Here is a 20,952-nt window from a genome sequence, read left to right as displayed (position 1 = left end):
TAATGAGACATATAATATCTCTTATGATTTTCCAGCATCCTTCTCTGTAGGTTTTTAACAAGTGAGCTTGCATATACACCAATTCTCTGGCAACGCTCGGGTTACCAAAACTTCCTGCCCCGACTCACTGCTTCCTTTCAAGAGTTTCAGGGATTTATTTCATTCTTTATCACAACGATTAGTAGAACTGGCCAGAGGAAAATTCTAGTATGCCATCTGCCTCCCAACTAGACTGTAGAGACGTTATGTAAAACTCCCGAATCAGAAGAATTCCAGGGCAAAATCTTGAAAGCCTTCCTTGGCTTTTAAATGGCCACATCTGTTTGGCATCCCCAGGCTCGGATGATTACAGGCTCACAGATTGAGAGCCAGAGCCGGCCTCCAAAGCCCTTTAGCCTAACCCCCTCGTTTTACAGATGAGAACTCCTCAGGCTCAGAGAGTAAGTGTTCTTCATAACCCTAAGATATCTGCTAGAGTTTACAAAGTTATTCGGGGGATCACTCCGCTAGCGTACAAAGTAAAAAGGTAAGCCCTGCTTCCAGAGAAGTCTGCCTTCCACCAGAGAGGCTACCAAAGCTTATTCAGCATAGCCATTTAGGAAACAAAGATTTGGTCTCCTAGGGGTAGAGTGGCACAAAAGTGAATAGGGCCGACCGCAAGGGAGGGAAGGCAAATTTACAAACAACTGTACTATACAAAGAGCAGTCAGAGGGTTAGGTGTATCTGAGAGATCTGCAGGGATTCAAGGAAACAGGACACCAGACAACACTCCTGTACACACAGAGAAACAATTTAAGGAAAAAGGAAAATGGCGGCTGTGGTTCTAATGCTTTTACTATATGAGAAATTATAAACATTCAATGCAAACCAGCACTTTCAGCCACCAATGGCCTGAAGGTCTAAAATATCATTTCTTCCCCAAATTCATGGGAGTTGGAAGGAGCAGAGAGATGTTATGATATAAGGCACAAATGTCCTTGGATTATCTGCTTTCTTCCTCCCTCCCTCCTCTTTCCTGTTTTTCATTCTGTTCATCTTTTTAAAACTAAAAGGCATGCATTGTGGCTAGAGGCTAGCCTTGGAGTCAGGCAGGAAGACCTGGGTTTGAGTGCTTCTTCTGATACCGCCTATTTGTATGACCTTGGATAAGTCACTTAAGTTGCTCAGTGTCCCAGATTACGCTCTAGGGTTTAAGTTACAGCAGCTGCAGATCTGCATCAGCAGAGGACCTTTCCACACTAGGAATTCTTCATATGTAAAATCCCAGGTTCAGACAAAAAAAATTCTGATAAATAAACATGAGAAGAGTCATCTCTATATAGTCATCATTCCTAAACCTAAGTCTGATATTTAAGATTTTTTTCACAAAGGCATGACCTAGCAGTGATCAGGAACTTCAGTTACCAAGATATTGGCTGGATTGCTCCTCCTTCACTTTTAAAAACTGAGTGGCTGGGAAGCACCTGGGTGGCTCAGTGGATGGAGAGCCAGGTCTAGAGATGGGAGGTCCCGGGTTCAAATCTGGCCTCAGATACTTCTTAGCTGTATGACCCTGGACAAGTCACTTAACCCCAATGCCTAGCCCGTACCCCTTTTCTGCCTTGAAATCAACACATAGTACTAATTCTAAGACAGAAGGTAACGGTTTAAAAACTGAGTGGTTGGCTACTAATTGAATTTACCTTAATGATAAATTCATCTTTTAAGGTGCAGAAAAAGCAACAAAGGGAGAATCTATGGGGTTGATGAAGTTAGGGATCTTCGGGAGGAGATAACTGTTCCATCTTAGAACTGACTTCAGAGAAGAAAGGGAAAGCCCAGCAGGGTATTCGAATTGTCTAACGAAACTGAGATGGAAACACAGAGAACTCACTGACCCACTTAGATTTTCAACAAACAAACAGGGATGGTGAAAGCAATAGGAGGTAACTGAGGAAGCAAAGAACAGACCTCCCAGAATGATGTCAGGAATGGCAATCTGAAGAGGGGGCTGAGATCCAGGAGTCAAGCTAAGGATCCTGGAATCAGAGCTCTACAGCCAGAAGGGGCTTCAAAGGGCGCTCAGTCCAGCCTCTTCACTTTATAGATGAGAAGACTGAGGCCCGGAGAAGGTAAGTGACTCACCCAAAGTCACAGAGGCAGTGGCAGTCAACATCTGAACCTAGGTCCTCTGACTCCAGTCAGCCCTACTCCTCATACACCATGCTGCAGTAACACTTGTTTTTAGCTGTCTTGTTTCTGAAGAGCCAACATGACTCACAGCCACAGTGTGGAAAAATATTGTTAAAAAGATGGGCCTTCATTTCAGGGAAAGCTCGGAGTCATGACAAGCCCTGCAGCCTTCCCCATTTAGTCAAACCCACTCTCCTTCTGCCCAGCTCTGGGCTCAGCCACATTCCACGTGTCGTTTGTTCGGCTTGTAGGCTGCTGCCCAATCAATTAGTCTGCCAATAAGCTTATGTCAACGTACCAGATACTTCGCCAGGTGTCAGGGATAAGAAGACCCCCCCCCAATAACCAAACCTCTCTTTCCCTCCAGGAGCTTACATTTGACAGAGGAGACAACACATACACCTATAAGCATTGACAAATTAGAAACTGTCAATCCAAGATAATTTTGTAGGGTGACTCCTTAGCAGCTGGAGACATCAGCAAAGGTTTCATGGAGAAAGTGGGATGAAGTCTAAAAATAATCTAAGTATTCTAAGAGGCAGAGGCAAGAAGGATGGGCATTCCAGGCATGGATGCAAGACACCAAGCCGGGGAAGAAGTGCCATGTGTGAAGTAGAGCATGGAAGCCAGTAGGTTGGAGAAAGTCAGGTTGTGAAATGCCTTAGACTAATACAGGCATCTGTCTTTGACTCCAGAGGTCACTGGGAGCTACTAGAGGTTACTGAGCAAGGGGAGTGACGTGGTCAGATCACCTGGACCCTAGGGTGCTTCTTTTGGCAACTGAGTGAAGGAAGGATGAGAGAGACGAGAAGCAGGGCCACCCATCAGGAGACTACTCTAAAGGCCCAGGCAAGAAGATGTGAAAGGCTGATCTAGGCTAGAGTAGAGAGAAAGGAGAACTGTTTGGGGAGGTAAAATTTATAAAATTTGGCACTTGATTAAGTGTGTGCAAGGAGTCAGGGACTGATTCTGAGGTTGCCAGCCTAAGTCACTAGAAGGATGATGGTAGACTTGATAGAAATAGGCAAGTAAAGAAGAGGATGGAGGTTTGAGGCCTTGGGCACTTACTAGTTTGCATAATGGAGGCTGGACCTCTAGATGTCTTGGGATCCCTTTCTAAATAGCACCTGGGAAAAAGGAAGTCAACATACCAACCTAAAACATAACATGGTTATTTTAAAAAGGAAGAGTGAGAGGGCAGATGGGAGGCTCAATGGATAATTCTATCCAGTCTTAGAGTCAGGATGACCTGGGTTCAAATTTGGTCTCAAACACTTCTAGTTGTAAGACCTTGAGCAAGTCACTTAACCTTGATTGCCTAGCCCTTGCTGTTCTGTTCTGTTCTGTCTTAGAATTGATACTAAAACAGAAGATAAAGCTTTAAAAAATAAATAGGAGTGAAGGAGCTAGTCGGTCCATTTAGAGAAATGGTTATTCTTCCTGTTGACAATATGGCGCCTACCCAAGTCCAAGCCTGTGGATGTGAACTTGCTGACAAGCTGCTGGCCCTGACCCCCAGGCAAAATCTGCCAACAAGCTGCTCCCCTTTGCCACCAACCTGAATCAGACCAAGGGGGGGGGGTGTCTTTTTATGATGAGCCAGTTAATTCAAAGGAAATTTTTTTTAAAGATAAAAACATTTTTGCTTCCAAAGATTTGTCTTTGGTATTTCAGATACACCAAGCTTTTACTTTGCCCCAGAGTTGAACCTAGAACCTCACTTATGTACCGGCATGCTGAAGGACCTAGGCGGCAGTAGTATGTAGTCTTTTTGCCGTCGTTTGCCCACCTTAAAAGACCCCATCCTTCTTAGTGCCTGAATTTCTTACTTCCCTTCAGCAAGTTATTTCTCATTTTCCCCAATCAAAAAGGAAGTCTTGGCCTCAGCACTCATTCTCCGAAGGGCCAGGCTCTCCCTGACTTCTGTGGAAGAAGTCTTTGGGTGGAACCTGAAGAGAATGTAGAGTCCTGCTTCTCCACTCTAGCAGGGTCTCCATTAATGGATGCTGTGGCCACTCTGCCGGGGACAGTACGCTCAAACAAATTCGAACACGTGTAACAAAAGGCAGAAGTCCTGGAGGCGGACACGTTCATGTGGGGTCCTGAATGGGCCTCCTGAGCCTGGTGGGAAGATAGCAGGGATGACAGGGGCGAACCCCAAAGCACGGTCTCTCTTTCAGCCTGCTCACCTGCTTCAAACTCCTTTAGAGGAAGGGCTGGAGGGCATTTTCAGTTGGAAACAGATAGTTGCCCGTGTGGAAAGGAGGGGGAAAACCACTGGTGAAGGTTGCCTTGGGGAAGTCAGAGCTCGCCTGGGTGTCAGAGCCATCGTGTATAAATATATTTATTTATATTTATAAATTTATAAATAAATCAGAGGTTGTTTGATCTTGGGTGCAAACTCAAGGAGAAACAGGGCTGTGAAATGGTATGGAAGGACCCCTGCAGGTCCCAATGAGACGTGGAACACAGGAGCAGAATTTATGTCCTACAAAACAGTTCTGCTTGAATCTGGCAGTCAGCGGGCAGCATGCTCGAGGCCTCTGGTGTCTGATGACACCGTCCATACCCAATGACGCTCATCATGAGACCCGAGTTCCAATTCCTTTTACTGTTTGTGTGACCTTGAGCAAGGCGATGACATTTCTGGAGACTCTATTTCCTCATGCCAGTGGATACAACATTAAACTTGGAGTCAGGAAGACCTGGGTTCAAATCCCACCTCAGACACCTACTAGCTGTCATCTAGGGAAGTCATTTAACTCGTCTATACCTCAGGTTCCTCCTCTCTAAAATGCCTAGATGGCTTTTAATGTTCCTTCAGATGCTCCGATGAAAATTCCATTCTAAAAACCAGGAAGGGAAGAGCTGTGGTAGTATGAGAGTCCAAAGGGTTCGATGGACTGCGAGTCACACCTCGGTTCATATTCATGCTCTACCACTCACTGGGGATGAGAACATGGGCAGCTGGACTCAGTTTTCCTTCTATTAAAATGGGAATAAGCTTTGACCATGCTATCTCATTGGGTTCGTTGGAGATGCCATTGTAAGTCTCGACACGCAGCATAAACGCGAGTGCCTTCTCAACATTAGCTTGTTCAACGTTTCCAGCGGTAAACGGCTCGTCAAGCCTGGGAAATGCCGCCGCCAAACGCTAGGCTGCCTCAGGAAGCAGAGAGAGGTTCAGGGTCTTCTTGGGGGGAGACGAGGGCCGGTCACTTCTCCCTCTCTCCCTCTGCAACTGAACATCAACCGTAAGGGGCGTTCTTGAGGCTGACTTTTATCTACACGCATTATCTGATGAGTCTCCCAGTGAGGGAGGTACAAGGTTCACCTCAAACGAGTACGACTTGGAACCCATACTGGGAATTGGTTCCAAGGCAGAAGAGCGGTAAGGGCTGGGCAATGTGGTGAAGTGACTTGCCCAGGGTCACACGAGGCCAGATTTGAAGGCAGAACCTTCCGTCTGAGGCCTGGCTCTCCCCTTGTTCCCGAGGTCAGTCAGGAACATGTTTCGTCCACGGGAACGGTTGCTCCTCTAGGATCCGGGGCTTCGTAAGCCCGTCACGGGGGCCTGTCGGGAGCCACCCTCCTCGCCGGGCACATATGCCCACAGCGCTTGTGAAGGATCACGCTGGGTGTCAAGGCACTCAGAGGGAGAACACTCCGCAGCCAGGAGCGCTGCGCTGGGATGCCTTTCGAGTTTCCAAACCAAACATCCCAGGGCATGCACAAACTTGTCTGGAGGGTTAGCACCGACTCTGCCTGGCAACAGTTTCCAAAAATAAAGCTTTGCAATTCTACCACATTTAGTTAGGGAGCAGAAGTTCTACAAACAGGACTGGTGCAGGTTTGGGGAGAGGCTGCTTCCCTGGATTCCTGCTCTCACTGGGCTTGAGCAACATCGGGACGATCACCGGACACTCTCGGATCACTCGAGCACATTATATCGTCTTCAGCTTTCAAAAACTTTCCCTAAATTTCCACTTTTCAAGCCTCCACCGTCTCTTTCCAGCCATCGGTCAGCTCCTCTTGGCCCCGTGGAAAGATGGGGAGGATGGCGAGAGAATGCCCGGAGTGAACGACGTTCCAGGGGTCTTCTCTGAAGTCTAATTCCATTTTTAATGCACCGTCTTCGCTCCCGGCTACTCTGTCTTAAGCCCTCACCTTCACTCTCAGAATCTATACTACGGATTGGTTCTTGGGCAGAAGACTGGGAAGGCCTAGACAAGAGAAGTCAAGTGACTTGCCCAAAGTCACATAGATAGGAAGTTATCTGGGGCCAGACTTGAACCCAGAGTCTCCCTCTCTAGGCCTGGCTCTCCATCCGTTGCTCTGGGTGATTTTCCTCCAGATCAATGCCTCTGGTTGCCGGTCCCTGGCCACCGCACACATGAAGGGCTCCCAACCCGAGGCTCGACGGAGGGGGAGCCGTCCTGTGACTCGGGGGCCTCGGAGCCGCTTCCGCGCCGCTGCACTCCACCACGCGCCCATTTCGGAGATGTGGCCCAACACCAAGCCCGACGTCTAAGTGGCCACAGGAGTAAAGAAGCTTCTCTCAGGCCAACAAACTCACTTGTTTGCTTCATGGAATTCTGCGTCCCCACCAGGGCGGAAGGCCACGGCGGGACGGCTGTTCTTTTTAAACCCGAAGCCGCCATCTTGGATGGAATACTGGGCATTCACTCCAAGGCAGAAGAACGGCTGGGCAACGGGGTGAAGCGACTTGTGTGAGGCCTCCTTTGAACCCAGGACCTCCCGTCTCCCGGCCTCTCTTCGGTACCCAAGCTGTGCACAGGAGGGCGGTAGGCGGCCTCCGTACGGGCTGCGAAGCCACCCATCTACCTGCGGGCATCTAATCGCACAAACAGCGTCAGCCCGGGCTTGGGCCGCCGTTGGATTCGGAGATGCCGAGCGAGGGAAGGGCCGCCCCAGCGAGGGCGGGCCGGACCCCGAGGAGGTTCTTCCTCCACAAAGCGAGGACGCAGAGGGCCCGGCAGAGGCTCCTGGCGGGGGCTGCTGTGCTCGGGGCGTTTCGCGAGGCCCTGGATAATGGTTTTAGAGGAGCGAGATGGAGGCGCAGACGCTCCCTGGAGGGGCCCAGACCCCACCCAGATCCAGTCGGGCTGGGCGAAGGCTCCCCCAGCAGAGGCCGTGGCGAAGGGGAAGTGGCCCGGAAGCCGGCCCTGGCACGGGCCGAGGGTGGGGAAGCCACTGCAGCTGCCAATCGCCAGCAGATTTCCTTAGAACAGTCCCGAGTTGTTCCGCCCGCTTGTTTTTCCACCGGCGCACAATGGGGTCTGGTTATTCATTGAAAAAGTCTGCCAGTGGGCGCCGCCCTCCATTCACAACCAATTTGGAATGCTCCCTCGTGGGGGAGGGGAGGGGGCCGCGAGCCGTCCAAGAAATGGGAAATGACACTTAAGATCATAACAGAGACCAGCTGCCGGCCAGGGAAGCTGGGCTGCATGCGGCGTTTATGTAAGAAATTCAAACACTGCCGGAATGGGAGGCAGAAGCCCAGAAGGCCGGGCCGGGGAAGCCTGCCTCCTCTCGGGGCATCCGAGGCGGCTCCAAAGGCTCCAGCAACTCCAGACAACTGCTCGCCTCTAAGCCAGTTCTTCGTGGAAGCGAGGCGAGGTGGCCAGCCAGTCTCGGCACCGAAAGGGTCAAGAGATGGTCATTTCGTAAAAGCCAAACGCAGCTGTTGGCTTTTTGCTTGCTTGTCTGTCTTTAAAGCCTCCCTTCCATCCTAGGCTCAATCCTGATTATCGGCCACAGGGGTGAAGTGACTGGCCCAGGGTCACCCAGCTAGGCAGTGCCCAAGGTCACATTTGAACCCAGGACCTCCCATGTCCAGGCCCGGCTCTCCATCCCCTGCGCTACCCTGCTGTCCCCGAGTCTTTATTCCCGGCTCTGCCATCCATCCATTACAGTTTACATCCTCCATCCGGAGTCAGTCGTCCCTGCCTTTCAGGCACAGCTGGGGCTGTCCCTGCACCCACCATCACGCGCTCGCTCGCGGGCCCAGGAAGTCTCACTGCTCCGCCCCGGCGCCAAAGGGGGCTCGAAGCTTCTCGGCTGCGCATTCTTCCCTCTCAGTGAAAGCTGAACACAAGGCCCAGTGACGGGTATCGCTCCAGGGAGGTGAGCCAGCGACTCGAATCAAGAGAGATATGGGGAGAGGGAGGGGGACCCAGCTAGGCAGCAGTGAATGGGGAGTCAGGCTCAGACTCCTGGGTCAGGTCCTGGGTTCACATCTGACCTCAGACACTTCCTCGCTGGGTGACCCTGGGCAAGTCACCTACCCCCCTCCCCAAGTCCTTCCTGTGAATCTGCCTTGAAACCGATCCTTACTTCTGCATGGCATTAAAGAGAAGGGACCCCATCAACAGTGCGAAAGGTCAACTCCATGACCCCTGCCAGGACCCCATCCCTGTGGCACCTGCGTACGCCACTGGCCTGGCAGACCCAAGTGCCTGCTTCTCCATCCCGAGGCCCACTCCCCAAATACTGGGAGGCTGGGAAGAAGCCAACTCGATTTAATACAAGAGAAGAACAAAGAGTCGAGAGCAGAATTCTGGCCAGCCCTTTGTTTTGACCAAGATGAATTAACCAGAGTTTGATGAAAGAATTTTGCTAAAATACGAGCTCACTCATGGAAAACAGAACTCTGACCGGACACTAGAAACCCAGATCAAAAAGCTCACCGATCTATCGCAAATGAGAAAGCAAAAGAACACCAGTGGTTGGCCAATAATAATGGCAGCATTTCATAAGGAGAAAAACAAAGATGGAAGCTGTGTAGGGAAAAGATCATACTTGCTTCTGCCTCCTTAGCTTTTCTTTCTTTTCTCTCCTTCCTTCTTCCTGCTCAGTCCTTAAAGCAGCTAATAATACGGAAAAACATTTGTTCAAAAACAGCAGATGAACAGTAATAAATCTGTTATATCTGTCATTTAAATGACCTGATCAACATTTCCATCCCAATCTGGAAAGGCCTGGGAGGGGGTCCCATCAGACGAAGCCAACAAGTGAGTATACCACGTGCCTCCCACGTACAATAACAGATTCAAAAAGATCCGATTTTTTGGAGGAAAAGGCATTGTATTACAGTATGAATCCCACATACGACTCTAGAACTCAAACCATCTGGTAAAAAACAAACTGAGATTCAAAGAGGGTTAAAAAAACACTGCTTTACATTTCAGAATTCACACCACAATAATGGAACCAACCTGGCCTGTTCCTTCCACCATACTTTATTTACTGAATAATATTGCTGGAAGTTTAGGCCCAGTGCTTTGTCAACAAGCCTGCCCACAGCAAACGCCTGAGAACTTTGGTTATTTCCAATTGCTCTCTAAAATTCAAATCTGGGAACGATGGGTTACCTGGACTTGGAACCAATACACGGTATCGATTCTAAGGTGGAAGGTGAGGATTTTTGTTTTTTATATTTAACTTTGTTTCTTCTCCAATTACATATAAAAAGTTTCCAACATTTTAAAAAGAATTTTGACTCTCAAATTCCCTCTCTCCCTCTCATTTTTGAAATGGAAAGCAATCTCATATAGATTTTACATCTACAATCATGAAAACATTTTTTTCATATTAATCCTTTTATGGAAGGAAACTAACCAAAAAATTAACAAATAAAGTAAAAAAGTCTGCCTTGGACTGGATTCAGACTCCATTAGTTCTTTATCTAGACATGGATGGCATTTTTCATGATGGATTGTTTTTGATCACTGTATTGCTGACCATAGCCAAGTTATTCATAGACGTTCATAGTATAGTATCCTTAGCACTAAGTATAATGTTATCCTGGTTCTGCTTCCTTCATTCTGTTTCAGTTCAGTTAAATTTTTCCAAGTTTTTCTGAGCTCCTGCTCATTATTTCTTATATCACAATAGGATTCTGTTACCATCATATACTATCATGGATTCAGTCATTCCCCAATTTATGGGTGTCCTTTCGCTTTCCAATTCTTTGCTGTCACCAAAAGGGCTTCAAAAACAATCTTGTACATCAAGGGCCTTCCCCACTCCTTTTAAAAAATCTCTTGGGGACACAAACCCACTAATGGCATCGCTGTTTTATAGCCGTCTAGGCAGAGATTCCCATTGCTCTTCAGAAGGAAGGAAGCCGTTCACAACTCCCCCAGCCGTGCATTTGTGTCTCCATCTTTCCACATCCCCTCCGAGTTTTGTCGTTTTCCTTTTCGATCGTCCTATCCAATCGGATCGGTGTGGAGTGGTGCCTCAGAGTTGGTTTAATCTGCATTCTAATTAGTAGTGATTTAGAGCATTTTTTTGCCTAACTTAAGAGAGTTTTAGAAATATCCTTTTATGGACTGGGGAGACTTCTAGTCTTCTCCATTTGACTCATTTCTGTCTGTATCTGGGAAATGAGGCCTTTATTAGAAAGTGCCCTTATGATGCCCGGGTATTGACCTCCAGCCTATTTCTCCTCTCCGTTGGTTGTTTTTGACAGTTTTTAAAACGTAGACTACTTTTCCATGATGACACGGAAGGAGGTTTGGACACAAGGAAGGAAGGGATCCACATTTGCCAGTCTGAGGTCCTTTCTGTACAACAACCCTAGCACAAATGAGGCAACGGACTTGCCCTGTCACACAGCAAGGACCCGAGCCAACAGAAACCCCAGCCCCCCCTCCAGCCCCCCGAACCCGAGCCTCGCAGCCTCTCCGACTGGAATAGCAGCTAATCTCAGCACCGTCACCAAGTCACAACCACCTCCGGCTCCCTCAGCGAAAAACGTGTAGGACGCTTCAGAGGGGGCTGCCCAGGCCTCTGGCCCTAGTCCTAGCGGCGCACTTTCACGTGTTTCTGCCGTTATGCGCAGAGCCCCCGGATCTGTAGGGCGACACTGACCTCATCCCGCTGTTTCCCCAGGCTCCGTGTCCTTACTTTGGGGGCGATGACTGCCCAGGGAAGCTTAGCTGCTGGCAATGACGGGCCAGATAAACAACTGCCCCAACTCTCATCCTTCGGTAATTGCGGCCCTCAGGACGGGGCACAGAGACGTAATTGATGCTGTAAAAGCCAGCGCTGAGGACCAACCACAGTCAGGCTGCACCCACGTTCAAGGCCCCCCCCCCCCCCCCCCCCCGAAGGTGACTCGGGAGCCGCCGCTCTGAGCCTCTTCAGGGCTTTCCGAGAAAAGCCGGCCTGCAGCCGAGCAGCCCAGCCTGCCAGCCTTGGGGCTCTCTGCCCGGCTCATGTGAACTGTGATCAAATGAAGACTGAAAAGCAATCAAGGGGCCAGGGGGCTAATGCCCGATTGTGCTTAACTTCTTGGCAACGGCGGAGCCCTCAACTGTCCTGCTCCGAAGTCCAATTCTTAGAAATGAGCTAGAAAAGGGCGCATGATGAGCAAATAGGTTTCAGGTTCAATCCCGGCAAGTCTAGAGTAGATTACTAGAGCTGTTTGTTTGCAGAGAGAAAGGAAAACGGTGATCTCTGTGAACCAATAGGGGTTCATTATGAACAAGTAGAGCCAAATTACCCCCCCTTAACCCTTCCCTTCCGTCTTCGAATGGATACTATGTACTGACTGGTTAAGGCAGACGAGTGGTAAGGGCTGGGCAACAGGAGTTAAATGACTTGCCCAGGGTCACACAGCTAGGAAGTATCCGAGGCCACACTTGAACTCAGGGCCTCCACTCTCTGGGCCTGGCTCAATGGAGCCACCTTGCTGCTCCCAAGCTTATTTCTTTTTTAAATAGGGCTCAGCGGCTGGCCGGACAAAAGCCATGAGCAGAGGCGAGCCAGATTTAGCAAAGCTTCTGCCAGGTGATCCTGTGATACCGGCCAACATGGAGAAATGTGAACTGAGGACTAGTACTGCCGGGCAGGCTTGGGGCCGCTGGGACCCCAGGCCCCGAAAGATTCTGTAAGGGGCCACTGCCCACCTGGCAGTCACAGCACCTGACCAGCCAGAGCCAACCTATCTTTCTAGAAAGGCCCCCTCGACACGGCAGCCCCCTCTCTGGGCCTTTGCAGAGGCCGTCTCCCACGCTCCAGATTCTCTACCTGCTTCTCCCTCTTGGGACTCATCGCTCCGGCTCCAGTGTCGCCACCAGGAAGAGACGTTCATTCTTATTCCGGTTCCTGCAGGCCACGAGCCCTTCTAAGTGTGGGCTCAGAGCCTGGTAGGCAGGAGGGCCGTGACTGGAGTCGCCCCGTCCCTCAGTCCCTCTGTCGGCTGCTCCTGCCTCTGTCGCCAGGACAAGCGGCGTGCTGAGCGATTCCCCAGATGAAGGGGGGAAGGAGAGCCGTGCAGGGGCCAGAAGGGTGGCATCTCAAGACAGCACCAGGAAGGCGCCATTTCGAAAGGCTCTGGGACAGTGTAGACGACAGCGCACATCTATCTCGGCATTTCCACATCCTGGTCGTCTTTCTAGCCCATCTGCGTCCTTCATCTTGTGCGTGCTCCAACGCGGCTCAGGGAGCCCGTCTTCCTGGGACGGCCCTCCTCCTGACGGCGGTCCCGATGAAGCCCCGCCTCACCAGGCTTGGGGGAGAAGCCGGGGCTGGCTCAAGGCGGGTGAGCCCCCTTGGGGCCTCGTCGCTCCTCCTGGGATATGGGAAGGGCTGGCCATGCCTGAGAGTTAGCGGGAGGCCAGAGCCAGGAGAAGCGCAAGCTGAGAGCCGTCTGCACGCGGCACGCCCTGCCGAGGTTCCTGCCGAAGGGGGTCTCTGGGGGGACGCCAAGGGGTCCCCTGGGCAGGGCTTCAGGGGATTTACGTTTTAGCGGGTTCCCTCCCGCACTCAGCCACAAGGATCACACTCCACGCAGGGAATGTTCTACTTAACAACTGAAGAGAAAAACTAGACCATTGGGAAGCTGCATGAAGCGGCTCCTTCACAGGAAAGCTGGCCAGGTGCGCCAGGACTGGAGTTGGGAGCTCCTGGGTTCAAATCTGGCCTCAGACGCTTAGATAGGGCACTCAGCCAGAAGAGAAGGGTTTAGAAACAACCACCAAAAGGCCAGGACGGCGGCCCTCCAAAGCTCTGGGACTTGGGGTGAGGCAGACGCCTACGGGATTCAAACGTATCAATAAAGCCAGAGAATCTGAACAATAACTTCTTCCCTCTACTGACATGCTGTTCAGTTGTTTTCAGTCATCCTCGACTCTTCAAGACCCCATTTGGGGCCTCCTTCACAAAGATCCTGAAGGGGTTTGCCATTGCCTTCTCCAGCTCATTTACAGATGGGGAAACTGAGGGAAACAGGATGAAGTGACTTGGAGGCTTTCGGACTTGAGGCTGGACATTCCATCCACGGCGCCACCTGGCTGCCCTTCGCTGTAATGGAAACCCATCAACTATCCATCGGGAGGGTGCCGGCACCCACCGGAAACACTTCCCCAGGCTCCCAAAGGTGACATCAATTCCAAGTCAGTCACCTCCCTTCCCCTTGGAACACTTCAGGTTAGAAGGAAGCCCAGTGACACGGAGGCATTTCAAAGAGCGTCTGCCAGGAGAGAAGGAGCAAAGGCGTCTCCCCCACAGCCTGCAGTTGGGAAGGGCCGGGCCGCTCGTCAACACAGAACAAAGCGGGGCTCCAGATCCCCTGCCTTTCATCTCGAGAAAACAGAAAACTGGAGCTGCCCTCAGCCACTCAGTGGCAGGCTTCCCAATCACTTTAAAGCAATCAAAGAACAATAATTAACACATATTTACTTTCATACAGCAGACTCCACAGCAAGCTGCGACAAAGCGAAGGAAGCCATTCCGCTCTGGGCTCTGCCGGAGCCTTGACAAGTCTCAGGGCAGCCTGTGATTAAGGGTGCTTGCCCGGCCCTCTGGACCGTCTGCCCCAGGGAGGTGGCCTCTGGGGGTGCAGCGGCCACTCGCTGCAGCATGCACTGTCCACCCAGACACACCCAAACACACATGCACACAGTCCATCCACTCAGACACCCTCTCACAATGTCCACTCACCCACTTCTACACATGAACACACTATCTACCCAGACTCTCACACATACTTGTGTAACTCTCTTCCCTTCCTGGTTCTCTCTCCCTTTCCTTTCTCTCTTCCTCTCTCCCCTCTCCCTCTCCCATTCTGTCTTTCTTTCTTTCTACCTCTCCTTTCTTTCTTCTTCTCCTTCCCTCCCCCTCCTTTTTCTCCCTCCCTTCTTTCTTCCTCACTTCTCCCCTTCTTTCTTCCTCTCTCCCTCCTTCCCCCTCTCTCTCCCTCCCTTCCTCTCTTCTCCCTTTCTCTTTCTTCTTCTCCTCTTCTCCCCCTCTTTCTTCCTCTCCTTTCTCCCCCTTTCTTCCTCTCTCCCTTCTCTTCCCCCTTTTCTCTTTCTTCCTCTTTCCCTCCTTCCCTCCCTTCTCTTCTCCCCCTTTCTCTTTCTTCCTCTTTCCCTCCTTCCCTCCCTTCTCTTCTCCCCCTTTCTCTTTCTTCCTCTTTCCCTCCTTCCCTCCCTTCTCTTTCCCCCCTTTCTTTCTTTCTTTCTTTTTCTTTCTTTCTTTCTTTCTTTCTTTCTTCCTCCCTCCCTTCTCTTCTCCCCTTTCTTTCTTCCTCTCTCCTTTCTCTTCTCCCCCTTTCTCTCTTCTCCCCCTCTTTCTTCCTCTCCTCTTCTCTCCCTTTCTTCCTCTCCCTCCTTCCCCCTTCCTCTCCCTCCTTCCTTCCCTTCTCTTCTTCCCCTTTCTCTTTCTTCCTCTCCCTCCCTCCCTCCCTTCTCTTCTCCCCTCTTTCTTCCTCCCTCCCTTCTTTCCCCCCCTTTCTCTTTCTTCCTCTCCCTCCCTCCCTTCTTTCCCCCCCTTTCTCTTTCTTCCTCTTTCCCTCCCTCCCTTCTCTTCCCCCCCCTTTCTCTTTCTTCCTCTCTCTCTCCCTCTCTGTTCCTTCAGACAGAAATGATCTAAAACTGTGAACAGTTTCCTGGGGATAGAGAGAGAAATTGTATCGGGGCCTGGCTCAGGTGTTTGCTATCACAAACGATGACTAAGAGACATGATTTTCTCCATGATGCAACTCTCCAGAGGGGCACCATTTTCTCCCATTTTCTCTTAGCCGTGCTCACTTGCCGGTGACTAATGCTCTCTTGAGCAGCCCTGTACTGCTCAAATTTCATCAGCAAGCTTTGTCCTTGACGGCCTCACTTGGCCCATAAATGCTACAAAACCTGTTGAGGGCAGCACTAAACAACGAGGGCCAAACAAACCATCTCATTGTGGCCACTGAGAGCCGTCTTATGTTTTCACCATTAGATTTTATTGACCCTGAAGTAATGAGCAATTAATGCTAACTTTAAGGAAAAAACAGGCTGCAATGAGAAAATCGGAACCCTTTGCAAGGGACAGAGCAAGGGCATCGGGCTAGAAGCAAATGCCATAGGAATCATGGGCCATGCACCACAGCACTCACCCTCCTTTAGTCTCAAGGTAGAAACAGGACACAAAATAAAACCCCGAGTACCTGTGATTCTTCATTAACCAGAAATGGGGCTGGGGTGACATGTTAGAGAAAGCCATGCCTAGAAAATGAACTCAGATTGGGAAGTGAGGTGACTCAGTGTAATGAGAGCCAGGCCCAGAGAGGGGAGGTCCTGGGTTCAAATTTGACCCCAGATACTTCCTGAGTATGTGACCCTGGGTAAGTCACTTAACCTTCACTGCCTAGCCCTTACAGCTCTTCTACCTTATAGCCAATACACATATTGATTCTAAGATGGAAAGTAAGGGTTTAAACAAACAAACAAAAATGAAAGGAAGGAAAGGAACTCGGAGCAGAGACTCCATAACCACCCAAATCCAACAGCACATATCCCTGCATCAGACTATTATGTGCCCATCTGAACCACCTGCTTATAGTGACTGGATTCACGAAGGCCCGAAGCGCTCACTCCGGCTGAGATCCTCAAACGATTGCAGGGTAGATTTGAGAAACACGGCCAATAGCGTGACTTCAAGACACAAGGCCTCTGAAGTGGTGGCGAGTCTCCATCCCCCTGGTGGCTCAGGCAGCTTAGCCACGTGGGTCCCCGGGGAGTCCATTTAGGAAAGGATCCCTGAGCCCATCCTCCAAGCCTCCCTCCCTCCCCAGGCTGGGAGAACCAGCGAGAGCTCGCCCTGGCCTGGAACAGCCTTGGAGAACACCAGTTTGCTGCCACATTATGAAGAAACTTGGGAGTGTGTCTAGGTGGCATTTTCAGGAAGCAACGAAACAACAAGTGTTATCTGAGTTAAGTAAAACAATTCCCCGAAACCCATTCATTCCCCAACCCTGCAGCGGAGGGTTCTTTTACTAGAGATCCCAGCAGGGCTCTTCAGCACACAGATAATATGTGAGGATGCCCAGAAAATGCATGACGCTTTGTAAACAGCGAAGGACTCTAGAAGGTCAGCTCGGATTATTTTTTATCACTGAGAGTGCAAATGAGATCAATGAACAATAACTAGGAAGGTGCTTACGGTTATCCGACTGAAAATCTGGGACAAACTGTTCATCGTCAGGAACTTGTGCTGGAGGGGAAAAAAGACATTTTAGAACTTTTAATTTATATGAAAATGGGCAGTCAAATATTTTGCATGCAAAAACTGGACAGCTGAGAAACTTGCCTTCAGCTAGCCAGGCCTCCTGGAGTTGGCTGAGATCCTGAAACAACTCTGGAATCGAAAATAACAATAAAACAAAACACGTTACAGGCTGCTTGGGAAAAGGCAAAGTCTCCGTCCCGCTGCTGGATTTAAGCAAGGATTCCCTACCTTCGGAATCATGAGCCAGATCGGTGTCCAAGAACTTTCTCTTTCTGTCAATCACAGGCCTTGCTCGATAGTCCTCAGGGTGGGATTTCTGAAAGAAGCAGAGTTCCCCACTAGAGACTCCCCTTAAGCATAGGGCTTGGGGAGAGAGAGAGAGAGAGAGAGGTGGCACCATTAAATCCATAAGGAGAAGATTCCAATTGGAGGGAAGACTCCAAAGGCAAACAAAAGGCCACATAAACTTACCCCTGGGGCCATAAAAGGGACTTGCTGATCATAAAAACCATCCATTGTGCTTCTAATGTCTTTAATATCCCTCTGAAAGGTTTCAGCATTGAGTAATTCAGGGTTCAAGGGGTCCTGTGGTTTGGTGAATCTCGAAGATTTCAAACTGAGAAAAGGGGAAACAGAAAGACATAAAAGAATTCTAAGCCACTGTTTCTTTAAGAGAACATTCTTGGTGGCACTCGAAGGACACTTACAGCCACTAACTGCTGAGTTCCACTAAAAGCATCAAATATCCGACATTTAAGAGAGATCTATTTGCCGAGCCACCTTTTCCTGGACTCCTTTAATCAGAGGCAGGCAAATAGGAATGGAGCCGGGAGGGGGAGGAATAATCCACATTACAAAAGGATTCATGGAAGGTCATCGTGAAATGGAAGTGTAGTGTGTTTATAGTGGTTATTTATAGACAAGTAGCATCTTGACAGAGGCCAGTGGAGGGAGCAAAGAAACTCAGACCTCCAGGATTCACTGATTGCCAAAGTGAAAATCAAAAATAAACCCAAGATCAAGCTTCTCCAAGGGGCATTCAACAGGAAAGTATGTGCATCCAAACTGTCAACGACCCCCAGCTCGCCCTCCACTTCATTCTCCACCTTGGACATCTCCTCGGACCCTTCTGCCTAAAACCCGGGGCCACATCTTTGTGATAAAACTGGGCTTCACAAAAACTGCCCGGACCACTTCAAAGAAAACCACTGATTCTGGAATGGACGCCACTGGAGAAAGTTCCAAAGGCTTTCCTGCACTTCAAAAGGCTTCTGAGCAGCCAAATTTACAAAAGTACCTTGTTTAGGAAGCACAATTTCTTTTCTAGTCAAGCTTATTTCCCCCAGAAGACATCAAGGAACTAACCTAAACTCTTAGGCAATCTGAAGGCAGATCGCTATGCTAATTTGGAAAAAAATAAAATCCGAGTTTTCAGAAGGCATTTTCTTCCCAATTCATTCGAGCCCATTTTCCCTACTGAAGGCGGTAAGAAGCAACAAAGAAGGGCAAGAATCCCGCTTTACTTATTGCACTAGATTACAATTTTAGCTCTCCCTAGATGAAAGAACCCATTTTCTTGTCGAGTTAAAATCATACATTTTCCAGTAGGTGATAACCACGAGGCTGTTGTGAACGCCAGCTATAAAAGCAGAGAAAACGTTCCAAACTAAGGAGGATTCCCAAGCCCTGCACATTCCCCCCTCGGACTATTGGCAATCGGAATCAGCTACTAAGGAAAGCCAAGGAAGGGAAGGCGGGAGGGGAGGGGAGGGGGGGGGGGGAGGGACAAAGCACTAGGCACATTTCAGAACTTTGCAAGGGGCAAAAAAATCCTCTCTAGAACTTTCGGGCCCCCCCAAGTGCTCAAAGGTTGGGCAAAAACCTCCAAAGCTCAAGAAAAACATAAAGGAATGCGAAGACGTTTCTTTCCTACTTTCCACAATCTGTCACAGTCTGTGGTTTGAGAGTGTGTGTGTGTGTGTGTGTGTGCCTGCGTGTGCGTGTGTGTTCGGGGACAAGAGCGGCGGTGCGATATTTTTAGTCATATTATGAAATACATTACAGAATCCTTCACCATGAAAAATACAAAGATCTTTTCCAGATTCGGAGGTAATCGCTCTTAAGCAGATCTAAGTGAAGCGGCCAAAAAATAAACTCCATTTTGGGGGCTTTAAATGAATTACTTAAAATGTAAGCAAGCGCTCATTCCCGAGCTCAAACTACTTCCTCCTTTTTGCACCCAAGAAAACGAAGTCAAAGAGGCCAATTAAGGCCCCTCCCCCACAACACAAATCTGGCTGGGCTTTTATGAATGGCAGAGCCAGCAGCAGCCGCAGGTAGAGACTGTAACTGGATCCCTAGCGTAGGGCCCCATTCACAAAACAAGACGCACTTCCACCAAATTCCCAGCTTTCCCCATTCAAGAAAACTCCTTCCCAAGTGCCCCCGCCCCCACCTCCAATTCACTGACTGCCTTAAGGCACAGCCCCTCCCCCTTCCCCTCCCCCTCCCAGTTTTAGGCCGAAAGCTCAAAGCTATACACACACACACACACACACACCCTCTTTCTCCCCCCCCTCTCGAGAGGGGGGAGGAGAGAGGGGGAGGGCGGTGTATGGCGAACAGGAAAAAGAAACCCGCTTCATTCATAAAGTCACCCACATTCATAAAAACTAAACTTGCCACAGCCGCAACCCCGGCCAATCTTCTCCCACGTTCGCCTCTACAGAGCGGGGTGCTGGCCCCGCTGCATCCCTAGAAAAGTAGAATCTCTCCCCGCGGCATCTCCTTCCAAATCTAATTTCAGTCTCAAAGTCTCCCGGAAAATGGGGCCTGATACCCAGGCCCCCAAACTCAGCTAGCTCCTCGGCCCACAGCTTTGGATCTATGCAACACCCTCCTTCCGAGCCCAGAACCTTTTAGAACGCTTCGCCTGGAGATCACCCAGCTCGATCTCCTGCTCCCCTAACCCGTGCACCCCTAAATCGCACTTCAATCTCAGCCCCCTCAGGATCTTAGACTCCTCCTTAAGCTATATGAGGGCCCCCGACCTTCCTCTGTGCGTCCTGCCTCAGACACCTCTAGGAGCCCCATAAAATGTCAGCCCCTCAACATCGCCTCAGTAAGCCCAGGAGCACCCAAACTCAAACCGAGGCCCTCCAGGGATAACCCCAATTCCTTTCGGTTGTCAGAGAAGTCCTGAGACCCATGTCGATCACTCCAAGACCCACACACACACCCTTAATATCCCCCAAATTCCCAGCAGGGCTCTCAGAGGGTCTTCAAAAGTACCTTCAGAGCCACTCTCGAAACCCCCAAACTTCCCGACTCTCGAAAGGCTCTTCTCGGGCCCCCCTTAGAGAGCCCCCAAACTAGCCCCCTAAGCGCCCCCTATCTTCGGAGACCCCCCAGGAGCCCCCAAACTACCACAAGCCACTCTGAAAGAGCCCCCTCCACTTCTTCCCGAACCCCGGAGCAGGAACCAAGGCCCCATCCCGCTTTCCCGCTCCCCCACCTCACCTGCCCCCCCAAGTCGCGCAGCGCGCCCGGTCCGTATCCGTGTCCGTGACCCGCAGACTCAGACCCGTTATGGCCCCCCCCCCCGGGCCCGTTAGGCCCCGCCCTCTAGAGAGGCGCGGCCCCGCCCCCGCCCGCACCTGGGCGCGTGCCCGGACCTCACCTGCGCGCACTCCCGCCGCCGCCTGCGCGCGCTCCCGTCTGACAGGAGCGCTCCGGGCGGGGGCTCCGACCGGCCGGCCTCCCACCTCCCCCGCCCTGGTCCTGGCCCTGGCCCCGGGCAGTCCCGAAGCCCGCTCGCGCCTCTCCGCCGCCGCCGCCGCCGCTCTCGGGCCGCCTCGCCTCCTTGCTCCCTCGGGCGCCGCAGCCGCCAGCCCAGCGAGCGCAGCAGCCGCCCCCGAACTGGCTGGGCCTCCGCAGCCCCCCGCCGAGCCCAGCCCGGCCCCCCCCTCTCCTCCCTCCTCTCTGACTCTCCTATTGGTCCGCAGCCCCGCCCGCGCCTGCCCATCACCGCTTGTTTACCCCTTCTGCGGACCAATGGCGCAGGGTCAGCCCCCATCCCTGCTTGGGATTGGGCCGTCCGTGAGTTCCAGCCTGCCTCCTCGGCGGGGGAGAAGGGGTCGTTTTACATAATTTATGCACCGAAGGCCCGGACCAATCAGCGCCCTCTGGTTTACATAATGTGGTTCGGACGTTTTTCATTCATAAAAAAACGCGACCTGAGGGAGAAGCTTCGCTGAGTCAGT

The 20,952-nt window shown here is 50.8% G+C and overlaps 1 protein-coding gene across 7 annotated transcripts in view; it reads right to left on the bottom strand.

Moving 5' to 3' along the window:
* The window catches only part of ETV5 (ETS variant transcription factor 5), a 55,907-nt gene extending 35,257 nt beyond the window's left edge, over positions 1-20,650 (bottom strand). For 3 of the 7 annotated variants that reach the window (XM_016429359.2, XM_056819862.1, XM_056819863.1), the window contains exons 1-5: positions 20,210-20,298; positions 17,162-17,306; positions 16,919-17,006; positions 16,772-16,819; positions 16,625-16,675 (exon numbers count right to left, since the gene is read on the bottom strand). In XM_016429359.2, coding sequence (XP_016284845.2) covers positions 16,625-16,675; positions 16,772-16,819; positions 16,919-17,006; positions 17,162-17,206 — 232 coding nt within the window. In that variant the 5' untranslated portion in view covers positions 17,207-17,306; positions 20,210-20,298. Of the gene's footprint in view, positions 1-16,624; positions 16,676-16,771; positions 16,820-16,918; positions 17,007-17,161; positions 17,307-20,209; positions 20,299-20,369 lie in introns of those variants that run through there. The other 4 variants (XM_016429358.2, XM_007485934.3, XM_016429361.2 and 1 more) reach the window with 3 other exon arrangements.
* Positions 20,651-20,952: the final 302 nt, after the last annotated feature.

Source organism: Monodelphis domestica, chromosome 2 (genome assembly GCF_027887165.1).
Source record: "Monodelphis domestica isolate mMonDom1 chromosome 2, mMonDom1.pri, whole genome shotgun sequence".
In the NCBI taxonomy this organism is placed as follows: Eukaryota; Metazoa; Chordata; class Mammalia; order Didelphimorphia; family Didelphidae; genus Monodelphis; species Monodelphis domestica.
The sequence above is the reverse complement of the archived record's forward strand: the minus strand, read 5'-3'. Positions and strand labels throughout refer to the sequence as shown.